Below are 15,000 nucleotides of genomic sequence, written 5' to 3' on the forward strand. Positions count from 1 at the left end.
GTCTGCCTCATCCTATCTAATAAAAGAATGATATGCAAATTGACTGTCACTCCAACATACAATATGGCTGCCCCATTGTGGTCAAAGATGGCTGCCCCCATGTGGACACAAGATGGCTTCCACAAGATGGCCAGCAGGGGAGGGCAGTTGGGAGGGACCAGGCCTGCAAGGGAGGGCAGTTGGGGGCGATCAGGCCAGCAGGGGAGGGCAGTTGGGGGCGACTGGGCCTACAGGGAAGGGCAATTGGGGGCGACCAGGCCTGCAGGGAAGGGCAGTTGCGGGAGACCCAGGCCTGCAGGGGAGGGCAGTTAGGGGCAATCAGGCTGGCAAGGGAGCAGTTGGGAGCCAGCAGTCCTGGATTGTGAGAGTGATGTCCAACTGCCTGTTTAGGCATGATCCTACCGGAATTGGGCCTAAACGGGCAGTCGGACATCCCTTGAGGGGTCCCAGATTGGAGAGGGTGCAGGCTGGGCTGAGGGACACACACCCCCATGCACGAATTTCATGCACCGGGCCTCTAGTTATTTAATAAATGTGCACCCTAGCAGGTTTGGCTCAGTGAATAGAGTGTTGGCCTGTGGACTGAAGAATCCAGAGTTCAATTGCAGTCAAGGGCACATGCCCAGGTTGCGGGCTTGATCCCCAGTAGGGCACATGAAGGAGGCAGCCAATCAATGAGTCTCTCTCATCATTGATGTTTCTATCTCTCTGTCCCTCTCCCTTCCTCTCTGAAATCAATAAAAAAAAAAAAAATTTAAGAAGTTAAAAAATAAAATAAATGTTCATGTCTTTTCTGAGCTACCTTCTACCAGCACGTGGTCTGAGTTTATGGAATTGCAAATTTTACCTAATAAAAGCATTATCACCTTGCTCCCGAAAAGTACATCATTGAAAATTTATATCCACACAAAAACCCGCAGAAGGGTGATTAGTGCAGCTTTACTCGTAATTGCCAAAACTGGGAAGCAACTAAGGTGTCCTTCAGTGGGTGAATGGATAAACTGTGGTACATCCAGACAATGGAATATTATTTAGTGTTAAAAAGAAATGAGCTATGAAGCCATGAAAAAGACATAGCAGAACCTTAAATGCATATTACTAAGTGAAAGAAGTCAATCTGAAAAGGCTTCATGATTCCAACCATATAACATTCTGGAAAAGGCAAAACTATGGAAATAGTAAAAAGATTGGTGGTTGCCACGGTTTGTGGGGTGGGGGAGGGGTAAGTTCAGAGGGCATAGAGGATTTTTAGGGCGATGAAAATCATCTGCATGATATCATAATAATGGATACATGCCATTATGCGTTTGTCCAAATCCATGGCAAGTACAACACCAAGAGTGAACTCTAATGAAAATTATGGACTCTAGGTGATTATGATCTGTCAGTGTAGGTTCATCAGTTATAAAAAAACTTTGGGGATACATTTAATAATGGGGAGACTATACATGTGTGGGGGTAGGGGTATATGGGAAATCTCTGTACCTTCCTCTCAATTTTGTTGTGAACCTAAACCTGCTAAAAAAAAAAAATAGACTTTTCACAAAATGAAAAAAATTACATATTACATTCTAAACCAAAAATAAATGATGTTATCCATTGTTTGGGGTTAATCTACATCATCACTCCCCTCCATTAGAGACAGCCAAGAGTTAGCTATCATAATTTTCAAAGTAAGTTTAAGACCTTATAACTCATCTGTAAATGAGAGAAGTTACTATACTTTCTATTGTTTCAGTGTTTCCCCTCTGAAAGAGTACCATCTTGAGAATTTAAAGCCCTTTTTACCTTCTAATGAATACACTGAATGTATTGGCAAATATAGCTGTTATTAGTAAATTCCTATTTAAAAGATAGGCAAAAGAAGGTAGTGAATGATTAGCCCATGGCTAACATTCACATGGAAAGACAAATTTAACCAGATTCCATTTGACTTCCCTTCAGGACTAGAATTAAATTCAGTGTTTCCTGACTCCCAGGTTGGTGCTTACTTAATATTACAGTGTAATATGTGCTTTATTACATGCTTTACAGTAAAAGGGGAAGGAGTGGAGAGGCACGGGTGCCTTCATCCTCAAAAGTACAGAGCACAGAATACAAGGTAAATAAGCCATAATTAATTCGCATAGCATTTCCCTGACAGCAAAAGTGAGTGCTCTCTCTCCCTTGTTTGGTGCGAACACCTGAGCTAAAAAGGTACATACATAGACAAGATGCCCAGAGAGGCCCAAGGAATCAGAAAGAAAGCCCAAAATCACCTAGTCTTGGGATGGAATTGGACCACACACCTTCGGGAAGGAACACAGTTCTAAAAATCTTTAAGAATGCAGGGAAATCAAAGTACCTTTTGGGAGGAAATGGAGAGAGTAGGGATAGTTTGTTTTTTTTAAATATATTTTATTGATATTTTTTACAGAGAGGAAGGGATAGGGATAGAGAGCTAGAAACATCGATGAGAGAGAATCATCGACCAGCTGCCTCCTGCACACCCCCTACCAGGGATGTGCCCGCAGCCAATGTACATGCCCTTGACCGGAATAGAACCTGGGACCTTTCAGTCCGCAGACCGATGCTCTATCCATTGAGCCAAACCCGTTTCGGCAGTAGGGATAGTTTTATAGAACATCTAAGCAGCAACCCAGAGCAGGTTAGTAATGTTTTGGAAAATATTTTTTTTAACTTAATCCCCTAATTCTCATCAGGCCCAACCGTCTAACCCTGTTTTGTTTTGTTGTTGTTAATCCTCCCGAGGATATTTTTCCCTTGACTTTTTAGTGAGAGTGGGAAGGAAGGGGAGTGACACACACCCCCACACACTCCCCAACCAGGGCCAGGGAGCGAGCCTGCAACCGAGGTACATGCCCTTGACTGGGATTGAACCTGGGACACTTCAGTCCACAGGCCAACACTCTATCCACTAAGCCAAACTGGCTAGGGCAGAACCCTCTTTTATTTTGAAAAAAATAATGTCACAAATCTGTCCAGAGCAGGATAAAATGCACGGTAATGAGTTCATTAACCTGCCATCTGCATGCAAAACAAGGGCATTCCAGAGGCAGAATCCTTGGGTGGACTGAATGGTCGAATATCAAATTCTGGACTAAAATATATAAAATACAACGCAGAGAGAGAAGTATTACAGCTATACCTTCACCGAGCCCACAGCACAAACTGCCTTTCCAGAGCTCCAAAGTCGGCCGAAATCTTTTCTCCTTCTCTAAGGTTATAATGTTTGACTAAAGAGGGTTATAAAAACAAAAACAAACAAAAAACAAAAACCTCACATTTTTTTTACAGCATAAGGTACCTGACGTAGTTTTGTGAATTGCACCATGCAGCCCTGGTGCCTCCACTCCACTCTCAGAACAGAAGGGTTAGATTTCCAGTGCCGTAGCTTTAACAAGCCAGAGGCAATGTTTCCACCGGGGTACCCCAAGCTTCATCAAGAACACTGGAGTCTGCTTTTTCTCTGTTGCAATTTTCCTTTCACCTCAGTTCTCCCTGACACACCTGTGAAGTGTCACCAAAGGCTGTATCATATCAACTTTTAAAAACTGCCAACACGGCTAATGTCGTAAGCCTCCTGATGTCACAGCCTTGCAGTCCACAAAGGCATAGCTTGAGTTTTACCACACACCGCAACAGCATCCTGTGTCGGTAGGGCAAAGGGTCTTGTTGACAGGAGTGAAATAAGACAAACAAAACCATGTAGATGGGGTGTGTGGCCAGGGTGTTTGGGGAGCCCATACAATCTCAACAAGAGACTCCAGCCCTTTAATCCTTCCTAGAAGAGCAATTTATTTAGGCAGTTGTTCTTCCATTCTCCCGACTCCCTTGTTCTCATGATAGAAATAGCTCCATAGCTTAGAATTTTAAGAGAAAGTATTTTATTTATTCTAAATTCCATACACATCTATTCCCACTCTACACCCTCACCAAAAAATAAAAATAAAAATCCCGATAAACACTATTCAGGCAGCTGCTTGAACTGGTTATGCAGCTCTGGCTATGGATGGCATCTGCTGAAAAACTGGAATGAATGGTGGTTTTGGTCATATATAGAGTAGTATAACCAAGAGGTTGAGCTCCTGGGTCTGGCAGCCTCACTACCTGGTACAAATCCTGCGTACCTCTCAGGGATGTACCGGATTGAACTTACTGATTTTATGAGCTGAGGTCACATTATACACATAACAAATACACATGATCTCCTTCATTGTAATCAATACTCTTATAGTTTTGAACCCATAGGGTATAGATTGATCTATGCATATTTTCCAGGTCCTCACAACCTAAGAGAATACTGTATATGTATAACCATTGATATCCAGTGAGAAGGGTAATATAATCTTCAGACCAGAAAAAATATATTATTGGCTAACTTAAGTCTCATTTTGCACATAGCAGAATAAAAGATTAAAAGATAGACTGCAAAGAGTCATTGGGCTGAGATATTCCATGAAATAACACACAGACATTAAAGGCTTTGATAACCAGTACTTTGGCACCAAATCCACTGTGGTCAAGAATATAAGCCAAGAAAAAGTCATTTTTTGCTTAACCTTTACATCAACATTACTAAAACAGTGTTTTATTCAATTGAGTAGAAATGTTTCCTTAACTATTTTTCTCTTTGTAATAAAGGCAGCTTGGATTCAATGGCGTGTGATAGCAATTTATTTACAAATTTGGTATCTTTTTGGACTCCAGCAATTAATGGGAAAATGGGAAGTACAGCCAACAAAATGTTGAATATCAGCTCAGAATCATGTTTGGATGTAATTAAAGGTATAATCTGTTCCATTTGAACATTTCTGTGCTCTCCCATCTTAAAACAGCAAACATGAATATTCGTTATTTTGTGGTATGTCTGCTTTTCACACACTAGAACATGTAAACATTTTCTTTAAAGTTGTGTGTGTATATTACTTCGCTTATACTTATAAAAGTATGTTACTTTTATAGACTCAAATTCACAATTATCTACAGACTCAAATCCACAAGTCATTCAAATATTTTAAACACACCATTTACTACTTTGCATGGGATATATTTATCCATTTTGCTTTCTGAACTAATATGATTACTAAAGTCTTGCTCTTTTTCCTCAGCAACAACTTGTGGGAAGAGTCATTATCAGTTATATTTAATTACTCATGATGAAGTAGTTGAGAATTGTCAAAAGGAATTTCTTCTAGAGCAAGGCTAAGATAGGCAGGCAGTCTGAAGGAGTTGGCATTCCAGGTTGGATAAAGATAAAATGCAGTAATTAGTTTTTTAAGGGAAGAAAAAAACAAGTTACAGCTCATGGAATAAAGTATATCATTGTTGCAGTCTAACAATTTATAAGGCAAGTCTACGGAAATGCCCCAAACGCCAGGGTTCAAATAGCAGTTCTGGCACAGCGGGCCCTAATAACAGTGCCCAGCCATGTTGGAACCTGGGCCAAAAGGAAAGTAAAACAGATCCTGCCTTGACTTAAATTGTAAATTTCGTACATCATGGATGTTTTTGCATTGATTGTGTTACTTTTAAAAATATCATCTTAAAACATCTTGATTACTGAATTTTTGGTATCCCCTTGCATTTTGCACCCACAGAGTACCCATTAACCTCACTCTAGTTCTGGCCCTGCTTACTAAGTCAGCTCCCTGAACTTTAGTGACCTCATCTGTAAAACTGAGGCAATAATAGTAATTAAGAGGATTAATGTGAGAAAACATGTGTAAGAACTTAATTGTAAATGTTCACATGTAAATACATTTACAAAGCATTATAAAATTCCCAGATAAAGTTATTATGCTAAACACTGTATTCGAAGATGTAAGGCTTTTATGGAAAGTTTAAGTCCTATGACTGATAATAGAAATTGAATCAAAGGCCTTAAAGAGATATGCAGAATTTAAGACACACCCACCTCTGCCAAACCTTATTTAAATAAAGATATACAACTGCAGCCAAAACAAGCAATTTCCTTTCCAGTTTTTAGAATTAATCTTCACTTGTAAATTCAGTTTGTCTTCAGGTTTTCTCTTTACAGTTCCCAAAAATACTCAATTCACAGAAATTGAAATATTAATTTAGGAAGAAACTCTTTTAACATTTTCCTCTTTTAAAAAATTACAGCTAAAACAACACAGCAGAAAGCCTACAAAGAGATGCACTGTTCATGAAGATTGTTTCTGAGGAAGTCAAGGATGTAAACCTTTTGATCCAGGTAGGGGGACTCTCTAGGCAGAAGGAAGGTGAAATGCCTCCTGTTCTCTGAGCTAATGATTGTTTCTGAGCTGGTTAGAATTCAGTGCTAATTGCATTTTAAAACACCACCTCTGCAATCTTTTCCTCTCTCAGGATCTTACATCAATGTTTTGCATTTTCAATAAAACCTTTGCACTTCACCTTTCTCACTGAACAAATCCTGAACTTCAGATGTGCAGGAGGAATTCAGTTCAGACCCTTTCTTTGCCCAGAAGGTTTTGATCTGGTGGCCATGAGGCTAATCTGCAGGAAAGGCTGCCCTGCCCTGTTTCTGAGGGGAGAGAGACAATTAAAATGGGTATTTCAGTGGCTCAACCCAGGCTTGTCCACTCCAACAGAGAGTCATTAAACAACTTTCCAGTGTCATCCAAGGAACTTATAACAGAATCAATTGATTTTCATCCTATGCTTTATTAGTTGTGATTTAGGAGACAGAATGGCCCTGTTTACACAGCTGTAACATGTCAGGACCTGCAGCACGATTGGCTCAAAGCCTCCGAGTTGCAGTCCATTCTCCGCAGAATCAATCTGAACTCGAAAACGTTCCCTCTAGGAGACACGCACATATCCGTCAGCATAAAGTACTTCTCACTTCTCGTGCAACTGCAAATAGTAGTCACTGGAGGTAAGTTGCAAGTTCACCTTCCAAAAATCAGCCCTGACTTGCCATTGCTCTCAGCATGTTCATGATGGGAACAGAGGGCTGCAAATGCCTCTTAACTAGGTACCCAACGTGGGCGAATGTGTTCCACTTTGCTGCGAGTCAGATCGCAGGCTCGGCAAGTGGGAGGTGCTGGCTGTTTAACATGCGTTCAGAGCATTGCCAATCTAAAATGGCTGCTCAGTAATACTTTAATTGCAGTTTCATGGAAACAAATTGCTCTTTAACTGCAATAAGCATTTCTGTGACTTGGCTGGACTGACAATAGGTGAGTGTTAGTAACAATGCAAGAAGTCACATCAACTTGTAAATAGTCTGTTTCCAATGGCCTCTCAAACCTGAGTCATAGGTGCGCAAGCACCTGGGATGGGATTCCCCGGTGAAGGAGTCATTGGGAAAATCACTTTTTGACCTAAATAGTTATTCAGGCTACGTGATCTATAGCTCTGAGATTCACTGTTATAGAATTTATTAGCTCTGAGAAATATGTTACATAAACATGGTGCACATTAGAATCTTACTACATTGACATTTAAAAGCTTCATTTTGGATGATTAGTTGTTTCAAATATCAGTGTTAACGAGGGCAAAAGAAATTAAAGTTAATATTAAAAGGACGACAATTTCACAGGCTTCTTTTTGGTGTCTTCTCATTAATGAATGAGAAACTTTGGAGTTTTCTCAGTCTGTATTTTCTAAGACACTACGGCCTGTGTTAAACTGCTTCCTCATGAATCATGAAGAGCTGGAAATAGTTTCTTGTGGCAGACGGTTTGGGTTGGAAAAGCTTCTCTCAAGGCCCTCCTGCCTTTTGGGGTGTGTAAATGTAACAAGGCAGGTAGAAAACACCCAACCCTTTCAAAGGAGAATCTTCGTACAAAACCGTTTCATTAGCAAGAGTGGCAGTTTGCATAATTGGGACATGTATGCGTACCATAAACATTTTTTTAATCAGTACAGCAGGGCTCAGTTACATTTGCTTTTATTTTTAATTGCACTTGCTTGTAGGGACGGGTGGGGCCATCTTGCTCTGTGACATGGGTAATATTAAATAAGGCCTTTCAAAAGAACAGAGTACATCTCACTAACATCACAAATGCAATAATGAAAGGTGAACAAGCTGGTGGGTTTTTTTTTTTCTTCTCTCTAAGCAATGTTGGGGTTGGGGGAGGAACATAATCACTGCTCACATCAGAATAAACCTGAGTGTTTTTAGTGGCTTTCTATCCAGAGCATCCCCATTAGAGCTGGGTTTTATTGTTTGAAATGCCTCTGGTTTCAAGAAAGTGTTTTACCTAAAGCAAGACTACTACTTAAATATGTCCTATTGTATATTCATAGCTCCATTAGTCCTTCTCCAATTTAGCACATCAAAGAGAAGACTTCATCACTTGCATGTGGATTATACTAACATGAGTGACATTTGTAATCTTATAGGTCTGCAACTTAAGAAATGCTTTTAGAAGCTCGTTATTAAATACGCAGCAGTGCTTGAGGAACCAGCCGTATAATAGTTCATTTAAAGTCTTTAATAACCTTAGCCCTCCACATCACTAAATGCCACACTGTATTACTTACTAAAGTTATTAACTACCTCCTTTGAATTTCTACCCTATATGGGACATGAGTGCTTATGCCAAAAAGAATAGAGCAGATGCTTGCATTCTTATTAACATTTCCCCTCTTCTATCCTGAAGAGTCCAAGTTCCCTTACCGTATCTTAAAAGAAAAATAATGCAAGAGCCAGAACTAGTTCCTAGAAATTCCCCAAGGATCTAACTCCAATAGATATTATTTATGTGATTTTGTTCATTTTATTTTTGTCTTAAGCGCTAATAAACTATTCACTTTTACTCTCTGCCTTTAAATTCTCCTCCAAGAAGAGTGCAGTGTGAGCAAGTGGTTTTCCCTCCTGGCCTGGAACCTGAAGGCAGGCAGTAAGCACAGATCGTGCAGGGAAGCGAGTTGACTGCTCGTCGAGCTGTGCCAGAGCCCGGTCTCTCTCTAGAGCGAACCTATTCCTATTCTCCAGAGAGGGCCTCGGGAGCTCTTCTGGAACAGGAGAAAATAAAACAATCGCCATTTTTAGAAAGGAAATTAAAGGCAGCGTTAAAACACCTGGCTTTATTAACCTGTGACAGGCGGAAGCTGTGGTTGAGATTTGCTCACATATTGCAAGCCTGACAGAGCAGCCTCTTTGGTTTTCCTCCTTCCAGCCCTGGCCACGGACCCACGGAGTCTCTGGCCCACACGCGCTCTCCTCGGGGCACCTCTGCAGGCACTGCAGAGGCCGTGGCTGGGGGATAATCTACCGCCTAGAACTAGCAACTGAACATCTCGAGACTTCTATTAAATGAATTCCAAACCCTCCTCCAAACATAGGGAAAGGCAGAGCCTACAGAGGAGTGTACGAGCAAAACAAAATAAACAAAGCACACAGCAGACCACAGGAGCCTAGAAGCACACCGGGAAACGGCTGCTTCACCCACTGCACGAAACTGTGAAGACCACGGGGCCCCTAAGAACTAAGGGACCCTCAGGACAGGTACAGGTATGGGTTGGCATGCTGTTTCCGCCAACGCTATAAACTTGCTAAGAGAACAAGATAGTTGTGCCACATTTGTTAACATGTTTTTCATCAATACCCAAGGCTTTCCTACTGAGAGAAAAAAAAGAGTGAGCGAAAATAGCTGAAGAATCAAACAAATATTTATATATAAACACAAAAGATTCACTGTGATATTGGAGAAGTGTAATGAAGTGCTGTTAACAGAATATTCTGAACTTATAAGAAGGACTCCGTCAGAAACATTGCTTTGTACCCCTGCCAAAAAGGGCATGGTTATGAGTAATTTGAAGAATACCTTATTGGCCCAGAGCTAAATAAATATACACACCACCTCTCACAACTCCTGAAATTTAAAGTGAACTTGGTATCAAAAAAAAAAAAAAAAAAACCCTACCTTTTCCCAAGGCACAGAAGAGAAAAAGCAGTGTTTAAGCCCAAACTCCATCGAATATTTTTTCTTTTAAGTTTTTATTATTTAAATACACCATACTAGAGCAAATGTCTCTGAAAATATCACAAATAAAAGATTTTTTTTTTTCTTCATTCAGCAAATTAGAAGTAGGGGGAAATTTCTACACAGTAGCTGCTATGAGCCTGTTTTTTTGTGTTTTTTTTCCAATTTTTTTTCCATTTTTTGTTCTTTTTCTTCGCCATGGGAGTAGCAACATTAGGACGAAAACACTTACATGCATACATACATTGTATTTTACAGAGATACAATAAAAGTGTTTGTGATAGAATATCACAAAAGCCACATCTCTTTATCCCATGTTCAGTTTTGATTGAAACACATTTCCTTACAACACTTAAATATACAAAGAGCAAATAGAATGTTGTTAAGGTAAAACACAGGGTACAAACTCTGGCCAGTGCCCTGCTAATTGTTAATGAGGGTAGAAAGCAGATTTGAATGCTTCTTTTAATTAGCTTCATTAGTCATTTCCCTCCTCCCCAGCTCCCTCCCCCCGCCCCCCCAAATGTCCTCTGGTGGATCTTTTTTCATTTTCTCTACAGTCTCCCATTAGCCCAGGTTCATGGAGTCCTTAATGTTCATATTCAGTCATTTTAATACACCAATAAATGCAGGAAGGGCAATCAAGACTAAAGAAGGTGCAATGGCATGGAGCTGGCACTGGTGCTAGCTACAAAGGTGACTTGTCTACTGAAGACACATGGGATCCACCTGTGATGAACAAAATCTGAGATGAAGGCACGCATTCTGCATTACTCTGACCTTTTAGCAGACCTGCAAGAAATAAAAACGGGCATCTTAGCTAAAGTGCTAAATTTGAGAGATATTAAACTCAAACATGGCTGCTTTTGTCTCCTCTACATTCACTAATCTTCTTTTATTAGATTACTTTCCAACTGTGACTTGATGGAGGCTTTCTGCGCTACTTACTCCGACAGTGAAGAACTAAAGCATAACATTTTCTGCAGTTTTACTAGCAGAGAAAATGAGACAATAAATGGACTTTCGGAAAAGTTTCTGGTGTAAAGTTCTACAATGAATTGCTTAACTCTGCGAAAAGCAAGTTTCTTTCTGTAAGGAATGAATTATAACATCTTGCCTAGTAGTCATATTCAAAGGCACACTCAGAGCCATGTCCCTCCCCAGGAAGTTTTGGGTTAATATGCTCAACTGTATAACCTTTGGCAAGTTACTCAACCTGTCTGTGCCTCAGTTTCCTCATCTTTAAAGTGGGGATAACATGGCTGTCATAAGTTTTACATAATATATATATATATATATATATATATATATATATATATATATGGAGCATTTTCAACAGTGCCTGGCACTTAATAAAACCTAAGCAAATATTGGCAGTTACCATGACTATTCTGATTATTCCCACATGTTACCTACTCACCTATGTCCTTCTTGACATGTAGGTATGTTACCTGCATGAGTATGTGTGTGCAGGTGTTTATGTGTCTATCTGTACACATACACACATAGGTACATATAAACAGATACTTTACATCCAGTATTTCCTATCTGTTGCCACTTGACACTACGTAAAATAATCTGAATATGTAAATCAAACACATGTAAGGTATTAATGATTTATGATCAGTTAAAGAATGTAGTTCAATGCAAGTCTAATTTTAAAGTCTAAGTTAGAAATGGTAATCCAGTCGTCAAATATAATCCGTTTGCAATTACCAAAATGAAATAATATTAGATTTTTATGGTTTTTAAATGACATTTTGAGCTTCCAGGAAGTTCTCGTTCCACCCTTTCCCTAACTTACTAAAAGCCTGAAGTCTATTAGGAGCTGCAACCCCCCACTTCCAAGCTAATTAAAGTGGTGGAGGCTTAATTCCCCAGAGTGGAAGCTCAGTGTGAGCAAGGTAATTTGTCTGTCCAGAACAAAGATGCAGCAGCGGCCAGCGAGCATATTTAATAAATGAGCATCAAATGCCCTCTACGATGGACACACACACTACACCAATTATGCGACTACAAGGGAACTGTGCAGTGATATGTAAACTAGGACACGCGCTACATTTCCCTCCAACTAACGCGGTGTGATGATCTCTTATGCTACTGACAAGCAGAGAATTCTAGCTGGAACCATCACGCTTGAGAGGAAGAAAAAATTCCACAGTAGGCAAAAATTTATTTTAAAAAAAAATGTAAAATTCCACAGTAGGCAAAAATTTATTTTAAAAACAAACTTCTGATTATATGTACATAACTCTCTAGATAGGAGGCAATATTCTCCTAAAGAGAGCGGAGCCTCCTTTGAATATCGGCTTTCACGTTGTAGGGTCCTTGAGCACCAGTGGTCTGAGACTTCAGTCAAGAGATGGTATGATTTAAAAGCTGAATGTTATTGTTTTTTTCAGAATATACAAAAGCCAATGATGCAGAATAAGAACTAAACTGCACACCCCAGACAATGGGAACAAATTTCAGGGGAATAAAAGTTTAAAGGGACCAGATGATGGGGTCTATACTTTCCATACAATTAGCTGCCTTTAAAAGAAGAAAACGTACAAAAAATCAACTCATTACCTTTAAGGCAGAGGATGCTTGTGTATATTTATTATGCATCATGCACAAAAAAGATAATTAGTTCTACAAATAGAAGGAAACCAGCCAAAATTAATGTCCAATTTTCCCTACCAAAAATATGGAGAATGAGAAGAAAATAAAATGGAGCTACTTGTCATTTCTCCCCATCTCAGCTCCCCCAGAAAAGTAACACTGGAGGCTTTTGGGAAAATAATGTTAAAGCATTCTCCAGATCCAGAAAGCAGTTTCTGTTCCACCAGGAAGTGTTTTCATTACCTCTTCCCCCTTGCCCTCTCATTAATATCTCTCTGGACCACGTTCAGCTTGCCCAAATTCTTTATTTACAAAAACTACCTTGTGAATTGACTGTGCTCATGGTGAGCTGAGCACCAAGGGTGAGACATTTATACCAACAGGGAAATGTTCTTAATTAACATCACTCCCCCCCGGCCCCCCAAAAAAAACATAGCTTCTCACCAACATCTGACAAAAACATATCCTTAAGTTATATTTCCTTATGCCTTTTAAGAGCTATTAATTTTTGAAGGCCACCTGTCTCTTTTGGCTCCCAACATTAAGAAAATATACACTGGTAGGTTCTTATTCACTGCCTAGTATATTTTGTATTCCAAAATGAACACCCTACCTCTGACCACCACCCGGGAAAAGTTATTAAAAAAAACACAAAACAGAACACTTAGATGAAAGGCACAATCCATGCAATTTTGTTAACACGTAAAACCAGACTTCTTTTTTCAGTGTTGCTCTGTTTCCTCCCTAAGAACTCTAAATTTATATCTCCTTATACTGAGAAGGATGGTACTGAGACCCTGCTCATATTTCTTACATGTCCTCTGCACTTGGTCCCTAGCTAACACAGCCACTGCCTGCATCCTCAGTGCTCCACAGTTTGGCTACATTTCCCATCTTGTCTCCACATCCTTCAATTCTCACCATGCACGTTGCTGAGCTGTAACAATCATTTTTTATACTTTGCTAAGTCAGGAAAGAAATGGTATAAAACCAGCAAAAACATTTAAAAAGAGAATTTTGGGGGAAACTAAGTTTTTATATTGGAAGGGGTGGGAAAGTGATCAAACATTTTATTCCTAGCTCGTTTTTCTTTGAGCTACCAAGTACAACTAACTACAAATGTCTCTGCCTCCAAATTGAAATGGGGATCTCTACATATTTATGCGACCCATTCATTCTTCGCAACTCTACCCTGTAGATTCATTTCATTACAATTCAAACCATGAAAATCTGTATGTATTTATATGTACAGCAGCTTGAAATGACTCATCAATGGTGACTGGTTAATTTGCAATAAAATATTTGACTTCTATTCTTAAAATGGTCTTCTGTGTAGCTTCCCCTTGTTAGTAAATTAAATAAAGTACATGTATTATGATGTAATTAACATGTAGTTATAAAGAAATGAAAAATACATTTAAAATTATCCCATTAAACTTGAGTAAGGGAAAACGATAAATAAGAGCATTAAAAATATGGTAGTGTGATTTTAAATTGTTAAAAGTTTACAAACATTAGTCATTTTCCCCACACGAAGCACTGAAACAAAATGTATTACAGAAGACAAAGCAGCTTAATATTTTTTTCCGAAACTTTTGAAGCTTGCTAAATTCCTATGTGCAGATAAATGCTGTTTTTTTTGTGTGATCCTTACAACAGACATTAATGAAGTTCCTATTGTAAATCCATAAAGAATTACCAAGTGAAGTGTGCACTTTTTGTTTCAATGCAATAACTCAGTGCTGTGTGATTGCCTGGGTTAATGATGAAAAAGTCAAACATACTATCAGAGCTGATGGAAAAATCTATCACCAATCTGAAATTAAAATTCATCTGTGGTCAATAAGATTTAATATCCATGCAAGTGGCGCTGTAAAGAGTAAATGAATCAATGTCATCAATACATAATCAGTATGAAATATGATGTGAATAAAATTATGCACACGAGTCATACATTTCACTCTTTTCTGGGCCAGTGTGGAATGAACAGTCTCTTAACTGAAGGTTGACAGTAATTGTTACAAATTAGGCACAGCAGTTATCAAAATGCACTCACTTGCATAGCTATAGGACTTATTAAGGAGATTAAAATAGATCTAAAACTATCCAGTACTGGGGGTGCTGAACAACTGTTGATCACTAATTTTCCCTCTGAAGTGCCTTCTAATACCACATGACTTGTGCACTTGTATAATTTCCTCATGTCTAACACTGGTCCAAAAACTTTCCAGTTGCAGATCAAGAATTGAGATACATAATCTTTAATGGAGCTATCAGTGGCCCAAAGTGACTGCAAAGAGCTAGAACTTTGTTTTAAAAGTCATAGCTCATTCAAATTTTACGGGACTACCAATCAACAAAAATGCTCTCCTTTGGAATTACAGAATGCTTTGTAAAACTGCTTTTCTAAAGCATCGGTGTCCGGATTGCTATTACCAATACCGAAATCACTCTT

The 15,000-nt window shown here is 39.2% G+C and overlaps 1 protein-coding gene across 3 annotated transcripts in view; it reads right to left on the reverse strand.

The window, feature by feature from the left end:
- Positions 1 to 6,954: 6,954 nt before the first annotated feature.
- Positions 6,955 to 15,000, reverse strand: part of LMO4 (LIM domain only 4) — a 20,309-nt gene continuing 12,263 nt past the window's right edge. For all 3 annotated transcript variants that reach the window (XM_079776265.1, XM_079776267.1, XM_079776266.1), the window contains exon 5: positions 6,955 to 10,733. In XM_079776265.1, the coding sequence (XP_079632391.1) occupies positions 10,725 to 10,733 (9 nt within the window). In that variant the 3' untranslated portion in view covers positions 6,955 to 10,724. The remainder of the gene's footprint in view (positions 10,734 to 15,000) is intronic.

This window comes from Cnephaeus nilssonii (genome assembly GCF_951640355.1).
Source record: "Cnephaeus nilssonii genome assembly, chromosome: 7".
Taxonomy (NCBI): domain Eukaryota; kingdom Metazoa; phylum Chordata; class Mammalia; order Chiroptera; family Vespertilionidae; genus Cnephaeus; species Cnephaeus nilssonii.